Source organism: Vombatus ursinus, unplaced genomic scaffold (genome assembly GCF_900497805.2).
Source record: "Vombatus ursinus unplaced genomic scaffold, bare-nosed wombat genome assembly UNPS02014945.1, whole genome shotgun sequence".
NCBI lineage: Eukaryota > Metazoa > Chordata > Mammalia > Diprotodontia > Vombatidae > Vombatus > Vombatus ursinus.
In genome coordinates, this window is record NW_020954723.1 from 3,752,998 (window position 1) to 3,774,629 (window position 21,632).

At 36.8% G+C, this 21,632-nt stretch overlaps 1 protein-coding gene across 4 annotated transcripts in view; it reads right to left on the reverse strand.

Annotated features, from left to right (window-relative positions):
• The window catches only part of LOC114030138 (TOG array regulator of axonemal microtubules protein 1-like), a 96,664-nt gene that overhangs the window by 51,624 nt on the left and 23,408 nt on the right, over positions 1-21,632 (reverse strand). For all 4 annotated transcript variants that reach the window (XM_027844881.1, XM_027844880.1, XM_027844879.1 and 1 more), the window contains exons 2-6: positions 17,805-17,958; positions 6,689-6,823; positions 3,764-4,060; positions 2,832-3,088; positions 716-948 (exon numbers count right to left, since the gene is read on the reverse strand). In XM_027844881.1, coding sequence (XP_027700682.1) covers positions 716-948; positions 2,832-3,088; positions 3,764-4,060; positions 6,689-6,823; positions 17,805-17,958 — 1,076 coding nt within the window. The remainder of the gene's footprint in view (positions 1-715; positions 949-2,831; positions 3,089-3,763; positions 4,061-6,688; positions 6,824-17,804; positions 17,959-21,632) is intronic.

Below are 21,632 nucleotides of genomic sequence, written 5' to 3' on the forward strand. Positions count from 1 at the left end.
TCCACTATACTTTACTCCTAATAGATGACATTCACTTACTAGGGAGAGAGGGAAAAGTCAAAATAGCAATGATCAATTCTTTTGTGTATTAAATGTTCTGTGTATACAATCTCACATGAAAGCAAGGAGTGAGAACTTCCAATAACTAAATACAGAGATACAAACAAGCTTAAAAGTCTAGCTTAGGACTTTTGTTTTAGAGTTGTTGGAGTACAGCTATCTAGGAAGAACAAAATGGTCACCATGAATTGCATGAGTAACAATAATTTTTCTGTGGCTGTGAGGATGGCCAGGTGACTTTAAGTCCAGCTGAATCAAATTAATTCTTTTTATAAGGACACTCTTCAGAAGACTACCTCATATCCATTTTGGAGGACTGAGTGGTAGCAACTAAGTGGAAGCAAGACCCAGTTGTCAATGGCAAGGCTAGATCTAAGTAGTAGTGGTCTAAGAGATATGAATCTGCGCCTCCAGAAGGCTTGAGGAAGCTGGACAAGCTGAAATAGGGTCATTAGTACTAGTAACCTGAAGGCAGGAACAGATGTGGTAGTCTAGGAAACGGAAGTTAAAATCTAACAAGGCAAAAAATGAAACAGAAACTTGTAAATATTAATTCTAAAGCTAGTTTATATTATAAAGTACTTCAGTCTGATACAATATCAACAATGCATAGAATTAATATTAGCATATACTTGTTAAAAGGCCCAACACACACATTATTCTCTTTCCCTGGGGAGTTGTTGACAGAGAAGAAGTCAAAGACTCTTGGCTGTAAACTCCACTTTCACTGTATGAGCTGACGTTTGGAGATGACGACCGGGATGGGGAGTCCATATTCAAGTCGAGCTTAATTGCAGAATCTGGGCTTTCAAGGTCAGAAGTACTGCCACTCAGCTTCGCCCTTTTCTTAGCTGCACTATTACGAAGAGATCTAAGAGAGCTCTGCATCTAAAAAATGTTGAAAAGAATTAAATTTATAGGTTGATTTAAGCTTTTTTTTTTTAATAGCCATACCCCAAGTCATTAATTTGTTCTGTGATAACACTATGGTAGGTAAATGGTAGAGCACAAAGAGAAGTTAATTCTAAATGAACAATTATTATAGAGGAGTAGTAATCTGGCAGACATTGTAGTGAATAACTTTACAGTGAGGTTTGTTAATATGCTTTCATGATGCTACTGGAAAAGCTGGCAACCTTATGCAAACTGCACCATTATTAGCAAGAGGGGACTCATTTTTACGGTCTAGCTTCTACTAAGCAATTAGGTACCAAATATTTCTTGAACAGGATGAGAGAGTTTAACACATGAAAACAACAATGTAATTCGCAGAGAATTTTACAGTCAAGGATCTGAAGGCATATGCAGAAGGTCAAGGAAAAGGGAAGTTAAAACCCTTTAACGTCTCACAGTTAACTAAGTTGAGGCCAATAATTGTTAGCTTCAGGTTGTTGTGCTAATGTGGCTCTAATACAAATACTGAAAACTAAAAACCTCCTTAGTAGTATAATATAACACAAATATAGGGATGGAATATATAATTTCCTATAATTTTCCTGGAATAGGGAACTCCCAGGTGAAGAAACGGCCTCTATCAATTCAGGGAGGCACCTTTTCTGCAACTTATGGTGTTAAGAGATTGCTTAGAGCACTGAGAGGTTAAGTGACTTGTCGAAAGTCACCCAGTGTGTCAGAGGTCTCTATCCAATATGCTGTGCTGCCTGAAAAAGCTGTCAGTAACCTAAACTTTGACCATTTAAAAATTTAGGTAATGGCTAAAGATAGAATCCTGGCAGATAAACATTTCAGGACAGAACCTTGGGCAAATTAGTGAATTATGCTTTGAAAATTAGTGATGTGTAGTTTTATTTATGTACCTAATCACAAAACTAATCATTTAAAGAACCTTTCTACAAATTAATTACAATTTTTAATTCAAGAAATACAATTTTTTAAAAGAACCATTTCATTATTATCCTTGCGTCCCCAGCACCAACCATAGTGCCTTGTGTAAAACAAGTATTTAAAAAACCTTTTGGTCTTTTCTTCTGTGACAGTCTGAATATAGTACTGGCCATAAAATATGCAGTTCTTTCCAAGTTCAGTTTGCACCAAATAAAACAAAATGCTTCTTTAACTACTAAGTTTTTACAATAGCAAATAATGAGGGCAGTTATAATAGGGCTAAACATGCTAAGATGGTTAACCGGTTAAAAAGAATATAAGATTCAATTGTTTTTTCCATTTAATTTTTAGGGTACTTCTATGGTAGAAATAAAATCTATAAAAAGTCTGAATGCAAACACATCATGTACTCTAAGTTTCTTTACCTTTGTGACTTTTACCTATGGATATTATCTTCTCTTGTCACATTCAAATTTGGGAAAAGTGGTACTAGACACTTTTTATTTTTCCTGAGTATCTACATGTTGAACTGCTTTATTTTTAATATTAGTGCTTTGTGAATTAGCTCTACACACTGATATTTAAATTTTAAGTCTCTTAAAATGGAGCAGCATTAATATCACTCGAGTATGTATAGCAATGTATTTTTTATTTTAAAATGCTGGGTAATTAATGTCAAAACACATTGATCTTTAGTAACCCGAGGCAACATAAATTAAATGTAAATGTGGCACATATGGAACCATGAAATTGATTCTAAATCAAAGTATTATACTGATTTTTTTGCTGTCAGTCAATTTATGGTAAAAACAAAAACAAACAAACAAAAAAAATGACAGTGCTATTATTATTCCAAAACAATTTATAATAACCAAGTTACAAAGAAAATAATAGCAGATATTCGAAAAGTAACATTTAGGTCTAACCTCTTCCTGATCTGATTCTTTATCTCTGACATTTAATTCAGAAAGATCAACTGCAAGATTATCTTTTCCATTCCTCCAAATATGATCTTTTTTTTCATATTCCACAGTGATAAAATCTGCTTTATCGGGCAATAGGCTTATCCCCCGTGGAATTGGCGGAACTGGTTTTGTTCCATTTAGGCCTCTCCGGGAAGATGGTGATCTCACTAATGCAGGTTTAAGTTGTATTGGAGAAGGTTTTTCTTGTGAATTTTCTCCTGTATAAAACAGATATTTTATCAATTTACAGAATGACATAAGCTGAGAATTATAGTGCATAAAAACCTAGAATACAGTATTTTTTTTTAACAAAAATCACATATTTTCCATCAAAAATAATAAAAGTGATAGATTTTCCCATAAATAAAATTAAAACCAAAAGTAATTTTCTGCTGGTTGATATAAACACAAATATTATGTAAGAACAGGGTATATTTGATGAGAAGGAATAATTTTCAGTGTTCAAAATAAACAAAATTGGCAAACACTCTCTTGAGGAATGCTTTTGAGTTAATTGGCAAATTAAACTGTTTAAGACATTGGGTGAGATACTGAAAAAAATTATATAATCGAGCTGAATATCAGAAATCCCTTCATGATGTTAGCTGTCCAACTGACATGCTGCTCAATATGGAATTCTACAAATAACTGTTTGATGATAAGATTTTGGGCAACAAATAAAAGGTTAGTATAAATATTTTAAGGAAAAAAATGACTATTATGGTTGGAATCTAATGACTTGTACATTATAACACCAATAAGTTATTTAGTTTTTATTCCCATAATACTAAGACAAATGTTTCAATCTACTGAGTTTATGGTAATTCCAAGTTGAATTCAAACTTACAAATAAAAACACATAGAGTATCATTTTTTTTTTTTCAGATTTTTACCTGAAGCATCCACTGATTTTTGACTGAAGAGCTTTTTCTGTGGACTTGGCTTTGGGAGCCCTTCAAAACTCTTAAGAGGCCAGGAATTTGAGAAGTTAATAGAATTATCTTGAGACTTCTTTGGAGATCCATTAAGAGGAGATGTGTGTTTTGGACTGGTTCGAGGTGAGGAGAGTGGATAGGATGGAAGGATGAGAGCTCCCTGGCTTGTATTGGGACTAGGATATGATAAAGTATGCTCTGCAGGACTACCAAATGTTTGTTGAGTTTTACTGCCAAAATTTAGGCTTGCACACACTGTATAAGATAAAAGAGAATATACTATTTACATATACTTAACTAACTCATAAACACTTACTTTCCCCCTTTATCATTTTTTAATAATTTCCTATAATTATCACCTCAGTCTTCCTCCAATGACTCAGTGCGTACCTTGGGTAAATGAAGACTACACCAATAGAGTGAAAGCCTAGGAAGGTCGTACCAAGCTGGAAAGATTTCAAGTACGGGCCTGGCAAAACTATACATCTGTCACAGCTAAGACCAGTTTAGTTAAGTTTGGAAAAGCTCATCATGACCTTGCCCACAGATGATGAATTTTTCACCCATTACAATTCTCAAAAATGATCTACTAGGGGGCCACAATCCATACTAACACTCATACTAACCAAATCAGAGATTCTTAAGTATTTAAGTACCAAAGAAAATTAGTATTCTATATTTTGTTATTAAAAATTTAATCATGTGTGACTTAAATAATTGCTTTCTTCTGGGAGAGCCCAAAATTCTTCATACATTTTTGTCTCATTTATTCTTAATTTAGGCAGGGCCAGGCCCTGCGACAGTCTACATTTCTACAGGTGCAGATACCCTTAAGAAATTGACCAAAGGTCAAAACATACTTAGTGACCAAAACCAGAACTAGGGTTTCCTAATTTCTTGTCCAATTCTCTAGCCGCTTTGTTATACTTATGATATTTATATACTTTATCATGTCATTTGCTCACACTCTAAAACACTTAAGGCAGGAGTTCTTAAATTATGACATAAAATACAAAGGATTATAAAGGAAACCAATTATATTGAAACACAATAATTAAATTACTTTTAAAACAAATTCACAAACCCTAGGTTAAGAACCTCTACCTAGGGGGACTATAGTAAACAGCTTTATTATAAAAGAGTCTGTATGGCTGTAGCTGCTAAATTGAAGTGATGACTTGTAAGAAGATCATAAACTTTCCTAATACCCCAAAGGAAAAGCAGACAATCTAAAAATGGAGAGAAACTTTGAGTTGGTTAGGTATTTGGAAGCCATACCCGAAAAGCCTTTCAAAGATCCTGGCATTGTCTTGAAACTACTCTTTAGAATTGTGTAGGCCCAATATTTCTCCAATCTGTCTCTTCCCCTTTGGGAGGGGTGTTTTGGCTCTGGGCTAGTTTTAGTTTTCTACAATATCCCTGAACAGGCACAGCAGTTCCAAAGCCTCAGTGAGAGTTTACATGTTTGTGTCAGGATCTAGAATTAATCAACAACTACATGGGACTCCTCAGGGTCAATTATAAACTACTAGGCTGACCTACAAATAAAGTCAACTAGCCCTGGGATATCCTGAAGCAGGAACAGACCTGTTCTTTTAGCTTTCTGGTAGTTTGAGGTAGAGATGATCAGAGTTGTCCATGACACCATTTTGATGGGATTTAGCAGTAAAACAGGAGAACTGCACTGTTTCATTACAGTGAATGCCTATAAAAGCATTTAGGAAATATAATGTCCCCAGGGAAAGCTAAAATGTTAATGTACCATAGAATAAATCTACCCAATCTATTTCAAGTGGAAAAAAAATCCCTAACAAAAATAAAACATGAAATTTCAATTATGCTATATAATCCAAATTAAAGTGTTTCTGGAAATATTCAATTTTGATATTGCAAATAAGGCAAAACCTGGGCCAAAACTACTAATGGCAATAATCCACAAACTCACCTGTGCTGACATCCTCAAATACTATTTTGCTATACTTCTTGCCTTCTGTTGCTCTGAGAGTGGCTTTCCTTATCCTGTCCAGGCTGGAAATGTACCAGACACTCACAGTCCTGATACAATTGCTGACTGATAAAGAAATTTTTACCTGTTCTACTTCTAACCTTGTCCAATTAAGCCTTCCTAACACCCCCTGCTCCTGGGGGCTCATCATATTAGTGCAGGACTTAGTGCAGACACTGGAACAGCTCCAGCCCTATCACTGCTCAGATATTTAGCTAAGTTCAAGCAATCTACCAGCTCTAGTATCAGGCATTTAGTAGCAGGTATTACAGGTATATGCTACCATACCTGGCGATACCTCATATTTTACCTAACTTAACATTGGAAAGGGGTGCTTGTTGAGGGATAGGTCTGTCTTCTGGTTTGGGAGGCTCTGACCAACCCAAAAAGTTAGACTATCTGGGAAAATTATTATTATAACACTTTTCCAGTACAATGTTGTGATTATGTGATGAAATATTATTAAAAATAGCTTGTTTCTGGGGCAGCTAGGTGGCGCAGTGGATAGAGCACCAGTCATGGATTCAGGAGGATTTGAGTTCAAATCTGGCCTCAGACACATAACACTTACTAGCTGTGTGACCCTGGGCAAGTCACTTAACCCTACTGCCTAACCAAAAACAAACAAACAAATAAACAAATAAAATAGCTTGTTTCACAACAGAGATCCACATCATATTTAGAATCAGGGCTCCTAAGAAAATATTATATAGCTCCAAGTAAACATATTTCTAAAAATAATTCAGAGTTCTGTTGATGCAACAAGCTTCTATTATTTATATGATGATTTTGAGGAGACTGTATCACATATAAATTATAAACACTCCTTGAACATACTTCTAAATAGTACATACCGCAAAACAAGTTAGTATTTATACCTTTATCCTGACGGCTATTATTTGCTCCTAAAAATTGCAAATCAGAATCCACACTGCCACTTTTTCCACTCATCTGTGAAAAGCCTAGCTGTCCGCATTTCCCTGAAATGTTTGTTTGCTGAGACCCAATGGTACCTTTTGGAAAAGGAAAAAAAAAAACTGTGTAAATAAAGGTGAGTTACATTTCATGAAGGTACTTTGTTTCCTAAATGTGTGGTTAGCATATGTGGTCAGGAATACAATGGGGCAGACATGTGGGTAACTCTTTAAGGCAGATAGATGATAAAGGGATGAGGCTTCTGGAGAAAGGGTTTGATAAGAGGCACTTGAGGCAGTACCCATTCAGGAGGCAAACTGTAAGGCCAGAGCATATACAAACACACCCACACCCACACACTCACACCCCCACACACAGGATAGGCTAGGTCCATGCAGTTTTTCCTGGTTCTCCCAACTCCCACTCACTAAGCAGGGTCCCCAGAGACTGATTAAACCAGTTCTCACTATTCACAGTCTACAGTTAATCCATGAGATTCTTTTATCTTCCATTTCTTACCATACAGACTTCACAAAGTCCCTAGGTTATTTGAGCATTTTCTCAGCTTCTCTCATAAGCATTAGTAGGGGGCAAGGTGATATAATGAAGGGAAGAATACTCTAAAAATAGTCATTCAGGAACAGATTATTAAAAGTGTATGGTATGGCAAGTCAGGGGAACCACAGCAACAGAGGAATATCAATTTCAGTAGTTATGGAGTCTGGGGGAACAGTTTCACTGACCTTCAGAGACTGTGCCACAGGCAAAATAATTACATGTCAGCTCAGTGCAAATCTGTATCCTTGATATAGGAAAAGGTAATTTGGCATTTCTTCATCTTAGCAGGGAGGATGAAATGTTAAGAAGCAGCATGACACAGTGAAAATGCAGGGTTTATACTTCTGGCTCTACTACTTACTCTCTGTGGGACTTTAGGCAAATCACTTAACCTTTCTGGGTCTTTATTTTCCTAACTGTAATCATGATGGCATTGGTCTAAATGACCTCTGAGGTCTTTTCTAGGTCTAAAACTAAGATTCTAAAAAAGAGGTTCTGAGGAAATAAAAGGAAATCCAAAGTAATAAAATCAATAAGATCAGGTATTTAAAAGTTGGAAGACTAATAAAGAAGGGCAAAATGAACTTGGGGGCAGGTGGAGCTCTGCAGTATATTCAAGGATGGACCTGGATCTTCTGAAGAAGCAGAAGCTTCCCTAGTTTTGTGGAAGGACAATGAGATCCACAGATATCAACAGTGAGGACATCTGTTACTGGCTCTAGGAAGACAGGCGGTAGCAGCGAACTATTGACTAAGGGGTACAGGCTAAGTCATTCGTTGACCTGATATAACCATATAACCAGCTGGGAAGTGTGCTGGCTGCCTAGGACATGCATGAGGGATGTAATAGACAGCATCCTGCAACAAACTTGAGGACAGTCACCCACTTCTGGTAATTCACATCCAAATGAATGGCGGTACTGTCAAAAGGAAACTACAAAGCATCATTAGGAATTTTGAAGATCTGAGCAGTAAAAATTAATAACAATGAGCACAATAAAAATTTTAATCATTGTAAAATGAAGGTTGGGCCTTTGGATGAGACAGTAGGATAGTGAAAGTGAACAGAATTCAGATATATTTCTTCTTTGAACTGGAAACAAATTCTGAATTTTGGCCATATTGTTCTTGGAAGTTTTCATTTTGGGGTTTCTTTCAGGAGTTGATTCGTTCTATTTCTACCGTGCCTTCTAGTTCTAAGAGATCTAGACAATTTTCTTTTATGATTTTTCAAAGCGGGATGTCTAGGCTCTTTTTTTGGTGATGTCTTTGAGGTAGTCTAGTGATTCTAAGATTACCTCTTCTCAATCTGTTTTCCAGCTCACTTTTTGCTCTGAAATTTCTTACATTCTCTTCTGTCATCTTTTTTCCCAATCTTTTGACTTCGTTTTATGATTTCTTGTTGTCTCATGGAGTCACGAGCTTCTACCTGGTTCATTCTAATATTCAGGGAATTTACTGCTTTGGTAAGGTTTTTTACATCTTGTGCCAAGCTGTTATTTTTCTTTCCAATTCTTTCTTCTATAGGTCTCATTTCTTCTCTATTTTTTTCCTCTAGCACTCTCATGACACTGCTAAAAACATTTTAAACTTTTTTTTTTTAACTTGGGCTTCATCCCTTTCAGGAATTCTAGTTGAATCTGTGTCCAAGCTGTGTTTTTCTTTGAGACTTTGCCTGTAGATGTTTTGGAGTCATTCTCCCCTTCTGGGTTTGTGTTTTAAGCATCTCTGTCACCATAATAGTTTTTTATGATGGGATTTTTTTGTTTGTTTGTTTGCTCATTCTTCTAGACTATTTCCTGACTTTGGACTTGATGTTAGGGCTGAGCTCTGGCACCTCTGGAGGGAAGGTCTGGGATGGTCCTGTTGTTCCTTTCTTGGAGTACTGAATATTGTATTGTTACAGGGTCTCAGGGAAAGCTCAGGTTAGGGACCTGAAAGTCTCCAGGTACTCCCAAAATGGTCTGAACCAGGGCAAAGTCTGATTGCTATTCCACTCCCCACTCCTCATCCCCCTTCCTGCCTCCATCGGACCTCTGCAAGTTCCTGATCTGGGTTTGGGTCTGAGCAAAAGTAGACTACTGTTAGACTCTGAGACTGTCAGCTGCTGGAAAACTCTGTTGCTTTAATGATGGAACTGCAGGTTCTTTGTTCTGGGATTTCTGCCTTGAATATTCCTTTGTAGTGTTTTTCCCTGCACCATTTTTTGTCACGTGGCAAAATACTGTGTCATAGATTATCACCACCCTCTCTCCTCTGCTAAGATTTTAAACAATTTTACATTCTAAACTGGAGATGTTCTTGTCTATTTCTCTTTTGGGCAAGGAGATCAAGTGTTTGCTGCCTAAAGCAATTTCAAGATTTGTGGGCTACTTCTTGTGGATTTACATCAGAAACACTTGCTTGGGAAATGATCAATCTGTGCCAAATTTAATAATAGCAATGATAGGGGACAGCTAGGTGGCACAGCGGATAGAGCACTGACCCTGGAGTCAGGAGGACCTGAGTTCAAATCCGGCCTCAGACACATAACATGCACTAGCTGTGTGACCCTGGGCAAGTCATTTAACCCCACTGCCTAGCCAAAATAAATAAATAAATAAAGCAATAGCAATAATGATAGCTATTATAGTTTACAAAACACTTTGCGTGTACTATCTCATTTGAGCTTTACAACATCCCTGTGCAGTAGGTGCTATTATTATTTTCATTTTACAGATAAGAAAACTTAAGCTGAGAGTGGTTAAGGGACTTGCCCAGTCACACAGCTAATAAGTGTCTGAGGAAGGATCTAAACTCAGGCCTTCCTAACTTCAAGTAATATAGAGAGAACAGAAAGAGACAAATGCATATGAAACTGTGAATCTGTATTGTGAAAATACAGCTTTTGTTTCTTCTAAAATATATAAGCTCAACATGTAATTTCCAAAGGTGTCCTCCCTGCTTGTCTCTGATTCTTTCAGAATTTTTTCCTGTGTATTTAAAAAAAAATGTTTAAAGATCCTCTTCTCTTTCTTTCATTTGGGAGAGGGGTTTACTATTTTATGCCTAAACCTCTGTCTCTTCCCCTCCTCCCCCATCAAAGTAAAATTTATTAAGTACCTACTATAGTCCAGGCAATGTGCTACATGTTACAAATGCAAAGGGAAAGGGAAAACAAGATTCTTGCCCTCAAGAAGCTCACATTTTAACAGGAAAGCAAAATGCAAAAAGCTATTTACATACAAGATATGGTTGGTTGGTTGGTTGGTTGTTGTCCTTCATTCTTGAAGAGGACCAAAATGACATCACTATGTTGGGGTCAAGGTACAATGTGTCTGATCAGACCAATACCAGCTCAGAAGGCTCTACCACAGGTCTGGCAGAAATAGTTCACATAAACATCTGAAGTGGAAATGTCTGTAAATTTGTGCATCTCGCGTTTCTTTTAAGTTATTGCAATTCTGCTTCGCTCAAAGAGCAAAGCACCTTCTTTGATGCTGCCATACCATGCCAGGTAATCCTGTGCCAGTGTCTTCCATGTCATACAACTGATTCCAAGGTTCTTCAGGGAGACCTTGAGAGTGTGCTTGTATCACTTCTTCTGACCTCTATGTGGGTGCTTGCCTTATGTTGAGTCTTTTAGGCAAACGTGTATTTGGCATTGAAATAACGTGGATAGCCCATTGGAATTGTGCTCTTTGCAGTAGAGTTTGAATGATTGCTAGTTCAGCTCAAGAAAGGACCTCAGTGTCTGGTACCTTATCTTGCCTTATCTTCAGAATCTTCCTAATACAATTCAAGGAAAAGTGATTCAGTTTCCTGGCATGGCACTGGCAGACTCCAGATTTCATAGGCATACAATAATGAGAATCAGCACAACAGCTCTAAAGACCTTCAGTTTGGTAGACAGTCTAATACTTCTTTTCTCTCACACTTTCCTTCAGAGCCTCCCAAATCAGCTAGTTTTGACAATGTGTACATCAATCTCATCATCTATGTGTATATCCATGGAAAGTATACTGCTAAGGTAAGTGTAAGGTAAGTATCCATAGCATTCAATATTTCTCTATTTGCTACAACTGATGGTTCCACATATGGATGGTGTGGTTCTGGTTGGTGGAAAACCTATTATTTCTTGGTGTTAGTTGTTAGGCCAAAATTAGCACAAGCAGCAGAGAATCGATCCACACTTTGTTGTATCTTAGCCTCAGAGGCTGCACTGAGTATACAATCATCTGCAAACAGAAAGTTGCATACTAATAACTCTCCCTCCTCTTCAGTCTTTACTTGTAGCCTTTTCAAATTAAATAATTTACCTTCAGTGCAGTAGCTTACCTTGATGCCATTTTTATCCTCATTGAAAGCATCTGACATTGCTGAAAACATCATGGTAAAAAGCATGGGAGTAAGCACAGAACCTTCTTTCACTCCAACTAGTGACTAGGAAAGTGTCCATTATCCAGAACGCACGTAAGCATGCTGTCATGAAACTGACATACAATACTAATGAACTTCTTTGGGCAATCAAATTTTGCCATAATTTTCCACAAGCCTTCATGGCTGACAGTATCAAAAGCCTTGGTCAGGTCGACGAATGTTATATACAGACCACTGTTCTGCTCCAACATTTCTCCTGGAGCTGTCAGGCAACGAACACCATACTGACCATTTGTCCGCCCTTTCTGAAGCCACACTGGCTCTTGCGTAGATGACCATCGTCTAGGTGAAGGATCAGCCTGCTAAGGAGGATTTTGGCAAGAATCTTGCCACCCATGATTAACAGAGACCCCTCTGTGATTTTCAAAGGGCAATCTATTTCCTTTAACTTTATAGAGATGGACAAGGAGGCATCCTTGAACTCCTTGGGGATAACCTCTTCTTGCTATCTAACACGGAAAATTTTAATCAGTTTTTATATGAGCAGTGGACCCTCTGCCTCATAAATCTGAGCTGGGACAGAATCAGCACCAGGTGCTTTGCCACAGGAGAGGAGCCTAATGGCATTCAAAACTTCTTCCCTTCAGTTGGAAGTTTAGCTAGAGAGGGACTAACTTCAATCTGAGGTATACAGTCAATGGCTTCAGCATTGTTTTTTTTAAACTTTTAAAAAAAATTTTATTTTTAATTTTCAACATTCACTTTCATAAGCTTTTGAGTTTTAAATTTTCTTCTCCTACCTCCCCAAGATGGCATGCAATCTCATATAGGCTCTACATATACATTCCTATTAAACATGTTTTCACATTAGTCATGTTGTAAAGAAGAATTAGAACCAATAAGAGGAACCACAAGAAAGAAGAAACAAAACTGAAGAAAAAAAAGAGCAAATAGTATGCTTCGATTTGTATTCAAACTCCATAGTTCTTTCTTTGGATTTGGATAGCATTTTCCATTATGAGACTTTTGGAGATGTTTGCCTTGCTGAGAAGAGCCAAGTCTATCAAAATTAGTCATTTCATAATATGGCTGTTTACCGGGTACAATGTTCTCCTGGTTCTGTTTATACCACTCAGCATCAGTCCGTACAAGTCTTTCCAGGTTTTTCTGACCTCTGCTCGCTCATTATTTCTTATAGCACAATAATATTCATTACATTCATATACAACTTGTTTAACCATTTCCCAACTGATGGGCATCCCCTCAATTTCTAATTCTTTGCCACCATAAAAAGAGCTGCTATAAATATTTTTGTACATGTGGATCCTTTTCTCATTTGTATGATCTCTTTGGGATACTGACCTAAAAGTGGTATTGTTGGGTTAAAGGGTATGCACATTTTTATAGCCCTTTGGGTTCCAAATAGCTCTCTACAATGGTTGGATCAGTTTACAACTCTACCAACAATGCAATAATGTTCCAATTTTCCTACATCTTCCCCAACATTTATCATTTTCCTGTTTTATCATGTTAGCCAACTGATAGGTATGTATATTTTCTCTAAACAATAGTGATTTAGAGTATTTTTTTATATGACTATAGAAAGCTTTAATTTCTTCATCTGAAAACTGCCTGTTCATATCCTTTGACCCTTTATCAATTAGGAAATGACTTACATTCTTATAAATTTGACTTAGTTCTTTATATATTTTAGAAATGAGGCCTTTATCAGAGATACTGGTTGTAAAAATTCTTTCCCCATTTTCTCCTTCCCTCCTAATCTTGGATGCAGTGGCCTTATTTGTGCAAAATCTTTTCAATTTAATGTAATCAAAATTATCCATTTTGCATTTCATAATGTTCTCTATCTCTTGTTTGGTATAAATTCTTCTATTCTCCATTCAGCACTGATTAATGAAGGTCTGTTGAGAACACTAGGGAAGTGTTCAGCCCATCTCTCCATGATCACGTCCTTATCAATGTGGCTCCATCAGCACTGAGTAGCTGAGGTGCACCATTAGTCTTTGGCCCCTACATAGCCTTTGGGGCATCATAAAAGTGCTTTGGATTGTTACTATCACATAAAATTGAATTTCATCTGCCTTCTTACTGAGCTAAGGATCCTGCATCTCTCTAAGCTTTGCTTTCACCTTACTTTTGATGGAGTTAAGCACTACCTTTTTAGAGACAGATAAACAAGAGTTCTTGTTTTTTGTTAAGCAGCTTCTGAATTTCCCCATCATTTTTATCAGACTAATCTTTATGTTTATGAGTATTCTGGCCCAGATGAGTTAATGTGGTGCCCAAATCTCTGAAAGTTGCCCATTCTTCTTCTGCTCCACTGTTGCCAACCATGTGTTGGCTCAGCTTTCCCTCCAAGTTAGCAAGGAACTGTTCACACTTAGAGAAACATTTTAATCTGCTGACATTAAGTCTTCTGGTAGTCCTCTTGCCTTGGGGCTGCTGCTCTTGTTGAATGTGAATATTTATCTTGGAGAGGATAAGCACTCTATACCACACACTGCCTTTGTCACTCTCACATTCTGTCCATCTCTTCTCCTTACAGTCACATAGTCTATTAAATGCCAAAATTTGCTACAGATGTATCCATGAAGTTTTTATTGCATTCTACTGAAATAGAAGACAGTGTTGGTGACAAAAAGGTCATGAGATGCACAAGTCTTCAGAAGTAAGTGACTGTTGCTGTTGCTGTTTCCTACTCCATTCCTTCCAAGGACTCTGCCATGTCTGGTAGTTTGTGCCTACTCTGGCATTAAAAGTCACCCAGAATTATAAGCTTCTTCTCTTTCAGCACATTGATGATGAGGGTTCTCCAGGTGTTCATAAAATTTTTCTTTGACCTCAGAGTTCGTTACGGTAAGAGTATATGCATTGATGATGGTGACGGGCTGCTTTCCTGCAAGTGGCAACACATTGTCATGAGCCTGCCATTCACTCCTTTTGGCAGGCATACAAGGTTGTTGACTAGATGAGTTTTGATTGCAAAACCTATACCAGCTCTACAGCACTCCCCAACACTGTGGCCACTCTAGAAAAATGTTAACCAGCTCTGACTTTGGTAAGCTGGTCTTCATTTGTCAGCCTCGTTTCACTCAGGGCCTCTATTTGGATACAAAACCTGTTGAGTTTTCTTGTAACAAGAGCTGTTCATCTTTCAAGCTTACTGGATTTTGTGTTGTCCACAAGAGTGTGCACATTCCATGTATTGACAGTAAGTGGAATTAGCTTTGCAAAAGTTTTTGTACATTTTTTTGTTTTGGCTGCAGAGTGGGATACCCACCTTCCATAGTAAGCAGGCCACAGCTGCGTGAAGCAGACAGTTTTTAAAAAGGGCACCTTTTCTAGTCCCTTACACATGCCAGGAGATGAGCAATTTGTTCCTTCAAAAAAGGCTGTTCAGACACATAAGGGCTGCTGAATCACACTGCTGCTTCAGTCTAGTGAGAAGATGACCCTATGGCCTGGGCCAACTGTGTGCAGAGTTGTGACTATAGCTCCCAGTGTATCTGCATGTGCTGCTTTGTCACTTGCCTGTCACCACAGGACTTTGAGGTAGGTAAAAATGGTAAAATGGTATGAGTGATGTCCTTTGATTTTCGCATAAATTGGATTTAGGTGAGGCAGGGTTGCATGAAGTTGTCAAACTCACTTTCTCTTCCACAGTCATCAGAGTCCAGTGACAAGACAAAAGTCAAGACAACTAGTGGTGACTCACGGTGCAGTGGATGACCTTTGCATCTTTGATGACTAACTAAGCTCTAAGCATCCCATAGTGCCTGCTTCAGCCATCTGCAAGGCTGTTAGAACAAATTGTTCTCATTCACCCATTTTGCTGGTGGAAGTCTTCCCACACCTGGGAGAGACATTCCCTAACTCATCAATGGGTTTGAGACCCCTTGGTTACCCTCAATCTGGTTTAGTCTGTCTGCTGAAATGGTTTACTGGGGTATGGTCACTGTGCATACTACAAAACAAAGTATATACAATATAAATGAGGGGTAATCCCAGAAGCAAGGCACTAGAAAGGGGGAGGGGGGGGAGAGAATGGGAATAAAGAACAAAGAGAAAAGCAAAATACTTTCTACACTGGCTATAACCGAAAATGTATGTATGTCTTCTTTTGTACCTTTAGTCTATCACCTATCTGTCTCAGACGGTGGAGAGCATGTTTCATCACTGGTTCCTTGGAAATGTGTTGGGTCATTGTATCAATCAGAGTTCTTAAGTCTTTCAAATTTGTTTTTCTTTATGATATTGTTATTGCACAAATTTCTCTCCTGGTTCTGTTCATTTTATTGTATATCTATTTGTACAAGTCTTCTCAGATTTCCCTGAAATTGTCCCTTTTAATCATCTTATATGGTGCAACAATAATACATTATGGTCATAATTTGTCCAGTCATCCCCCAATCTATGGGCACACTCTTAGTTTCCAGTTCAAAGAAAAAAGAGGAACTACAAATATTTTTGTACATACAGGTCATTCTTTATCTTTAATCTTTTTTAGGGCAATAGGCTTAGTAGTGGTATCACTGGGTCAAAGCCACAGCTCATTGACGTTCTGGGCACCACAGTTCCAAACTGCTTTACAGAATGGCTGTACCAATTCACAGCTCTATTAATAGTCCATTAGTGTGTCTGTTTTCCCACAGACTCTCCAATTAATTATCGTGTTTGGCAAGCTGATGCCAACACCTTTATTTTATTTTTTTCCCCTTCATTTTAAGAATAAAAAAGACTCAGGTGAGGTTAAGCTGACTTCTCCAAAGTCACACATATATAGTAAAGAGCAAAGATATACCTTAACTTTTTATATTTAACCAGTTCAACTATACAATGTTGTTCACTGTCAGATCCCTTGACCCCTTGTCTTCTTATTGTTTATGACCTGCCAAACTACAATTCTGAAGGAAATCATATAACTATGCAGATGTGATTGGTCAAAAATCTCTTACAGTATCAGCTGGACCCTCTCTACTGAACAGTAATTCTTTTATTTTGCCTTAACTGATTCATCATTACATTCCCCAGAGTAAACTGTTCTGAATCTTCTCTTTTCTAAAGCTTCTCCTCTCAGCAGAGGACTATGCCTCATAATGTCTTGGGGAAAATAGAGAATTCATCAATTATCAGCCTCCTTTGCTCCCTAATTCTACATTTCAAACCCTCCAGACATCATTCCTGATTCTCTCCTCTTCCATCTCTTTACTAGTGGTCTGGATCCCATTCCTTCCTGACTCCTTGGACAAAACCTTCATTTGACAGACCACTCCCACAGCCAAACTCTAGAAAAATTTGTCTATATTCACTTCCTCCGTTTCTTCTCTACTTCTCTATATATTCCAACATGGCTTCCAATCTTATCTCCAATTTGAAATGCTTTCTTACCTCTATTTAAAAATGCTTTCTTTAAGATTACCAAGTATCTTCTAATCGCTAAATCTGACTGTCCTTTCCTGAAGGCAGGAACTGTGTTTCATTATATTTCTTTATGCCCAATGCTCACTACTTAATAAGTACATAATACTTTTTGAATTGGATTAAATATTCATTTCCCAGTGTAAAACAGTATTTGATTACATTCATATGCTATAGTTTGTTCAGCCATCCACAACTGCTGGACACACACTCTGTTTCAAGATATCTGCTAGAAGAACTATTGTTATGAATACTGTGAGGCCTTTCTTTCCATCTTTCACTTCCTTCGGTTATATTCCCACAATGAGGATCACTGGGCCAAAGGACATCAACAGTTTTGTGACTTTCTTAATATAATTTTATCTGTTACAGAATGACTCCTAGTCTTATATTTTTGTGTCTACTTCCTGTGTTGATTTTGGACTTTTATCAGAGGTTAATTGATGAAAAGATTTTTTCTCTCTGGTTAACAGCAGTTACACTAATTTTGTTAAGGAAAATATCTGGCAACTAAAATTATCTTTATCTTTTATGATGTTTTATTTAATTTAATTTCCTCCTATCTCAGTTATAAAAGGTAACATGTTTTCTTCCAATTTTTTTGTGATATCACATTTTATATTTAGGTTATGTAAATAAATGCTTATCAAATTAATCAATTTCATAGTATAAAAAAGTCTTTCACTTATTTAAACATGCTCTCTATCTGCAATTGTTACTTACCAGCATATACATGAGGCAGCTCTGGGTTAAAATCCAAGCTATTCTGAAATAAATTTCTTGACACTCTTTTTCTGCTAAAACATAAATCATCACTGACTGGCATTCCTTGAGAGGGCCTTAATTTTGGAGCTGGGATGAAATCATATGCAGAGAACTATAAAGAACAGAAAAATAAAATTAGGTAAAGATAGCTTTAGCTTAACTATAACATAATATAACACGGTACATGATAGCTAGCATTATATAGCATTTCAAGTTTAACAAATACTAGATGTATTATCTCAACTGATCTGACAATGACCCTGGGAGTCAGACAAACCATTTGTCCAAGGTCACACAGCTATAAATGGAGCACCGAGGATTCAATTCAAACTTCATCATTTCCATCTGGCTACTTTCCTGGGCTTTATGATCTCTACAAGATGTAATCAATCAACTCTGAAACTCACACCTTCTCAGTATCCCTTGCCCTTGTTGTCTCTCCCTCAGGTTGGAGAAGGTGGGGAGTGCATAGATGGGAGCTCCTCCCAGATCCTCAGTTTGGAGAAGTTACCCAGAGAATTCACTTCATCACGTCCCATCCAACTATTCTGGATTTCATGAGCTCCAGAAACACATCAACCTACAAGATGAAATCAGCTCTGAACTGCTCACTTTCTAAGGTCATTTCACATCCCTGTCTTAGGACTTTATCAGGCCAGTGCCTAGTAACTTCTTCCCCACCCTTTTCATTTTCTTTTTATGTGCAGTATTCCTCCTTTAGATAGTAAGTTCCTAGAGGGCAAGGATGGTCTTACGCCTTTCTTTGTATCCTCAGGGCTTAACACTGTGCCTGGTACTTAGTTATTCAGGCATTGCAGCCATGTCCATGTGTTTGCCATTTCCTTCTCCAGCTCATTTTACAGATGAGAAAACTGAGGCAAAGTGTTAAGTGACTCGTCCAGGGTAGCTAGTAAGTGTCTGACGACAGATTTGAAATCAGAAAGATGAATCTTCCTGACTCCAGGCCCAGTATTCTATTCACTGCACCACCCAGTTGCCCAACGGGTAAGTAGCTGGTACGTGTTTAACAAGTGTTTTATTGACTCTAACTCTGACCCAGGTCAGAATCTAAGTCTAGTAATCTTTCCATTATAGCAAGATGCTTCATTTATAATGAGGCAAAACTTTTTTAAAAATATTTTTAAAAACACACAACAATAAACTAAAGTGCATATATAATGTGGTACTATGGAAATATTTTTCCTAACTGTGATCCAAAATCCAAGGTTTCTTACTGTCTTGACCATTCTATGCAAACATAATGTTTCTGGCTGTAAGTCTCCCCATTTCTTTGCTTACATGATAGGTCTGGAGAAAGCAAAAAAATAGTGATGAAATTACATTTTTCATACCAAACTAAGCACAAGAGAACACACCTCAGAAAAACTGTGATAAAATTTTTAATAAAAGCTATAATTACATATCAGTGGTCTCCAATATTCTTTGATCATCTATTCCTATCAGGGGAGGCATCCATTTACTTATAAACTATACACATATACTCTTGCACTAATAAATCATGTGCAGTATAAAACATACACAAAATAAAAATTTTAAAGGATGAAATAAAATTTAAAATATTTTAAAAATTTACTAATGGTAAAAAAAACCTCTTTTTGCTCTTGCTATTATTAATTTTTTTAGTGAGAGTAATGTTGAATTAGTGATTATTCACTATTGTAATTTCTGATTTTAGATTACTATCAAATCAATGGATAATCTCAGGATAACTTAAAGTATACTTATTCTGCCTTACAGATAATTATTAATCGCCTCACATTATGGCTCAAAGTCTCAACTAAATGACATACTTTAAAGTCTCTTTCACTACTTCAACAAAAATGCCATATTATCCTATCTGCCAAGCATATAGAGTGTTCCAAAAGTCTTAGTACAGTTTTAAGTTTTAGTGGCTTAAAACTGCACTAAGACTTTCGTGATATATTGTATGATATTGGGAAATTGACTGAAATAATGGAACAGCAGACAACTTCTACATTTTTATGTATTGTTAGTTTTACAATCCATATAAGATACTAATATTTCTTGTTAAAAACTTCCATTCTCTCACCAAATACCATTGACACCAGCATTTTAATCATGAGGGTTTCTCCTACCTCGGAAGATCCCATTTTAAAAGATTTGCCTCTCTAAAAGTTAAAACTGAAATAGAAAGGCAAGGTGATTGTGCTAGCCTCCTACTTCCGAAGAAGAGGATAAAAATACTATAAAAACCCTACAAGTTCAGATATGAACCCACTTTAGCTGAGTTAAGCCCTTACCATTTCTCTGTAAATTCTTATGTTATTTTACTTTCATGATTATTACTTTGTATCACTGATACATACTTTGAAATGAATTATGAATGAAATATATATAATTATGAATGCAAGGTGAAGATAAAACAGAAAGGAATTAGATACATTTAAAAATATTTTACATGCATTCTGTAGATATAAAAGATAGTTACTTTCAAAGTTGTATTATGTATTCTGCTAAAACTATAACAGTCTTAATTTATCATCTTATTAATGTTAATGCAAAACAACTGCTTTAAGATGTCAGCAGTGGCAATTACTGAGTTGGAATCTCTTGGGATTTGACTTATTACCTAAAATCTCTTTTAGATCCAGGAAAAAGCACTAATGGCAATGAATCAGCAACCCATCATTTTAAGGGGAAATTTTAATAAGCTGAGTAATACACCTACCTTTTAAAACCAGTACTGGATAGATGAATTCATTGCTGGGAAAAGTTGGGGGAAATGGTCTGGTCAGGGCAGTTGATAAGCTCTCCCTGACCATTCTCAATCACCAACTGGTTAATAGATATTTCAAAGTAGATGTCCTGGAGACATCTCAACATGTCCAAAATTGAACTCATTATCTTTCTCCTCAAACAACATTTTAAACTTTTATTATTTCTCTTAGAGGGACCACTACTATTTCAGGGGCAGCTAGGTGGCACAATGGATAGAGTGCTGGGCCTGGAATCAGGAAGACTCATCTTCCTTAGTTCAAATCTGGCCTCAGACACTTACTAGCTGTTTGACCCTAGACAAGTCACTTCACCCTGTTTGCCTCAGTTTCCTCATCTGTAAAATGAGCTGGAGAAGGAAATGGCAAACCATTCTAGTATCCTGCCAAGAACGCCCCTCCCCAACTCAACACACACAAAAAGGGGTAATGAAAGTCAGATCTGACTGAAAATGACTGAATAACAAATGTATGTAAGTTTTTTATACATCTTGGATACCAAACTCTTATAAGGGAATTTTGATACAAAGTTGTTTTTTTCCCCATTCAAACATTTTCCTTCTTATTTTAGGTACATTAATTTGATCTGTGCAAAAACTTTCCAGTTTCATGTAATCAAAGTTAATTATTTTATCTTTTATACTTGTTTATCTCTTGTGGTTAAGACTATATCTTCTATTCACAGCTATGAGAGTTGTATGATATGCTTCTCTTCTAAGTAAGGTCACATCGCCATTTAGAATGTATTGTGGAATGTGCTATAAAGTGCTGGCAAAAGCCTAGTTTTTGCCAGACTGTTTTCGAGTTTTCCCAGCAGATTTTATGAAACAGAGTTTTCTTTCCCAAGTAATTTAAGTTTTCTGGTTCATGGGACCCTGGGTTATTGAGTTACACTATTTCAGCTTCTCCCTTGTCTAGTCTGTTTCATCACTTTACCTCCCGATTTTTTAACCAATACCAGACACTTTTGATAAATGCTACTTTATAATATAATATAATATAATATAATATAATATAATATAATATAATA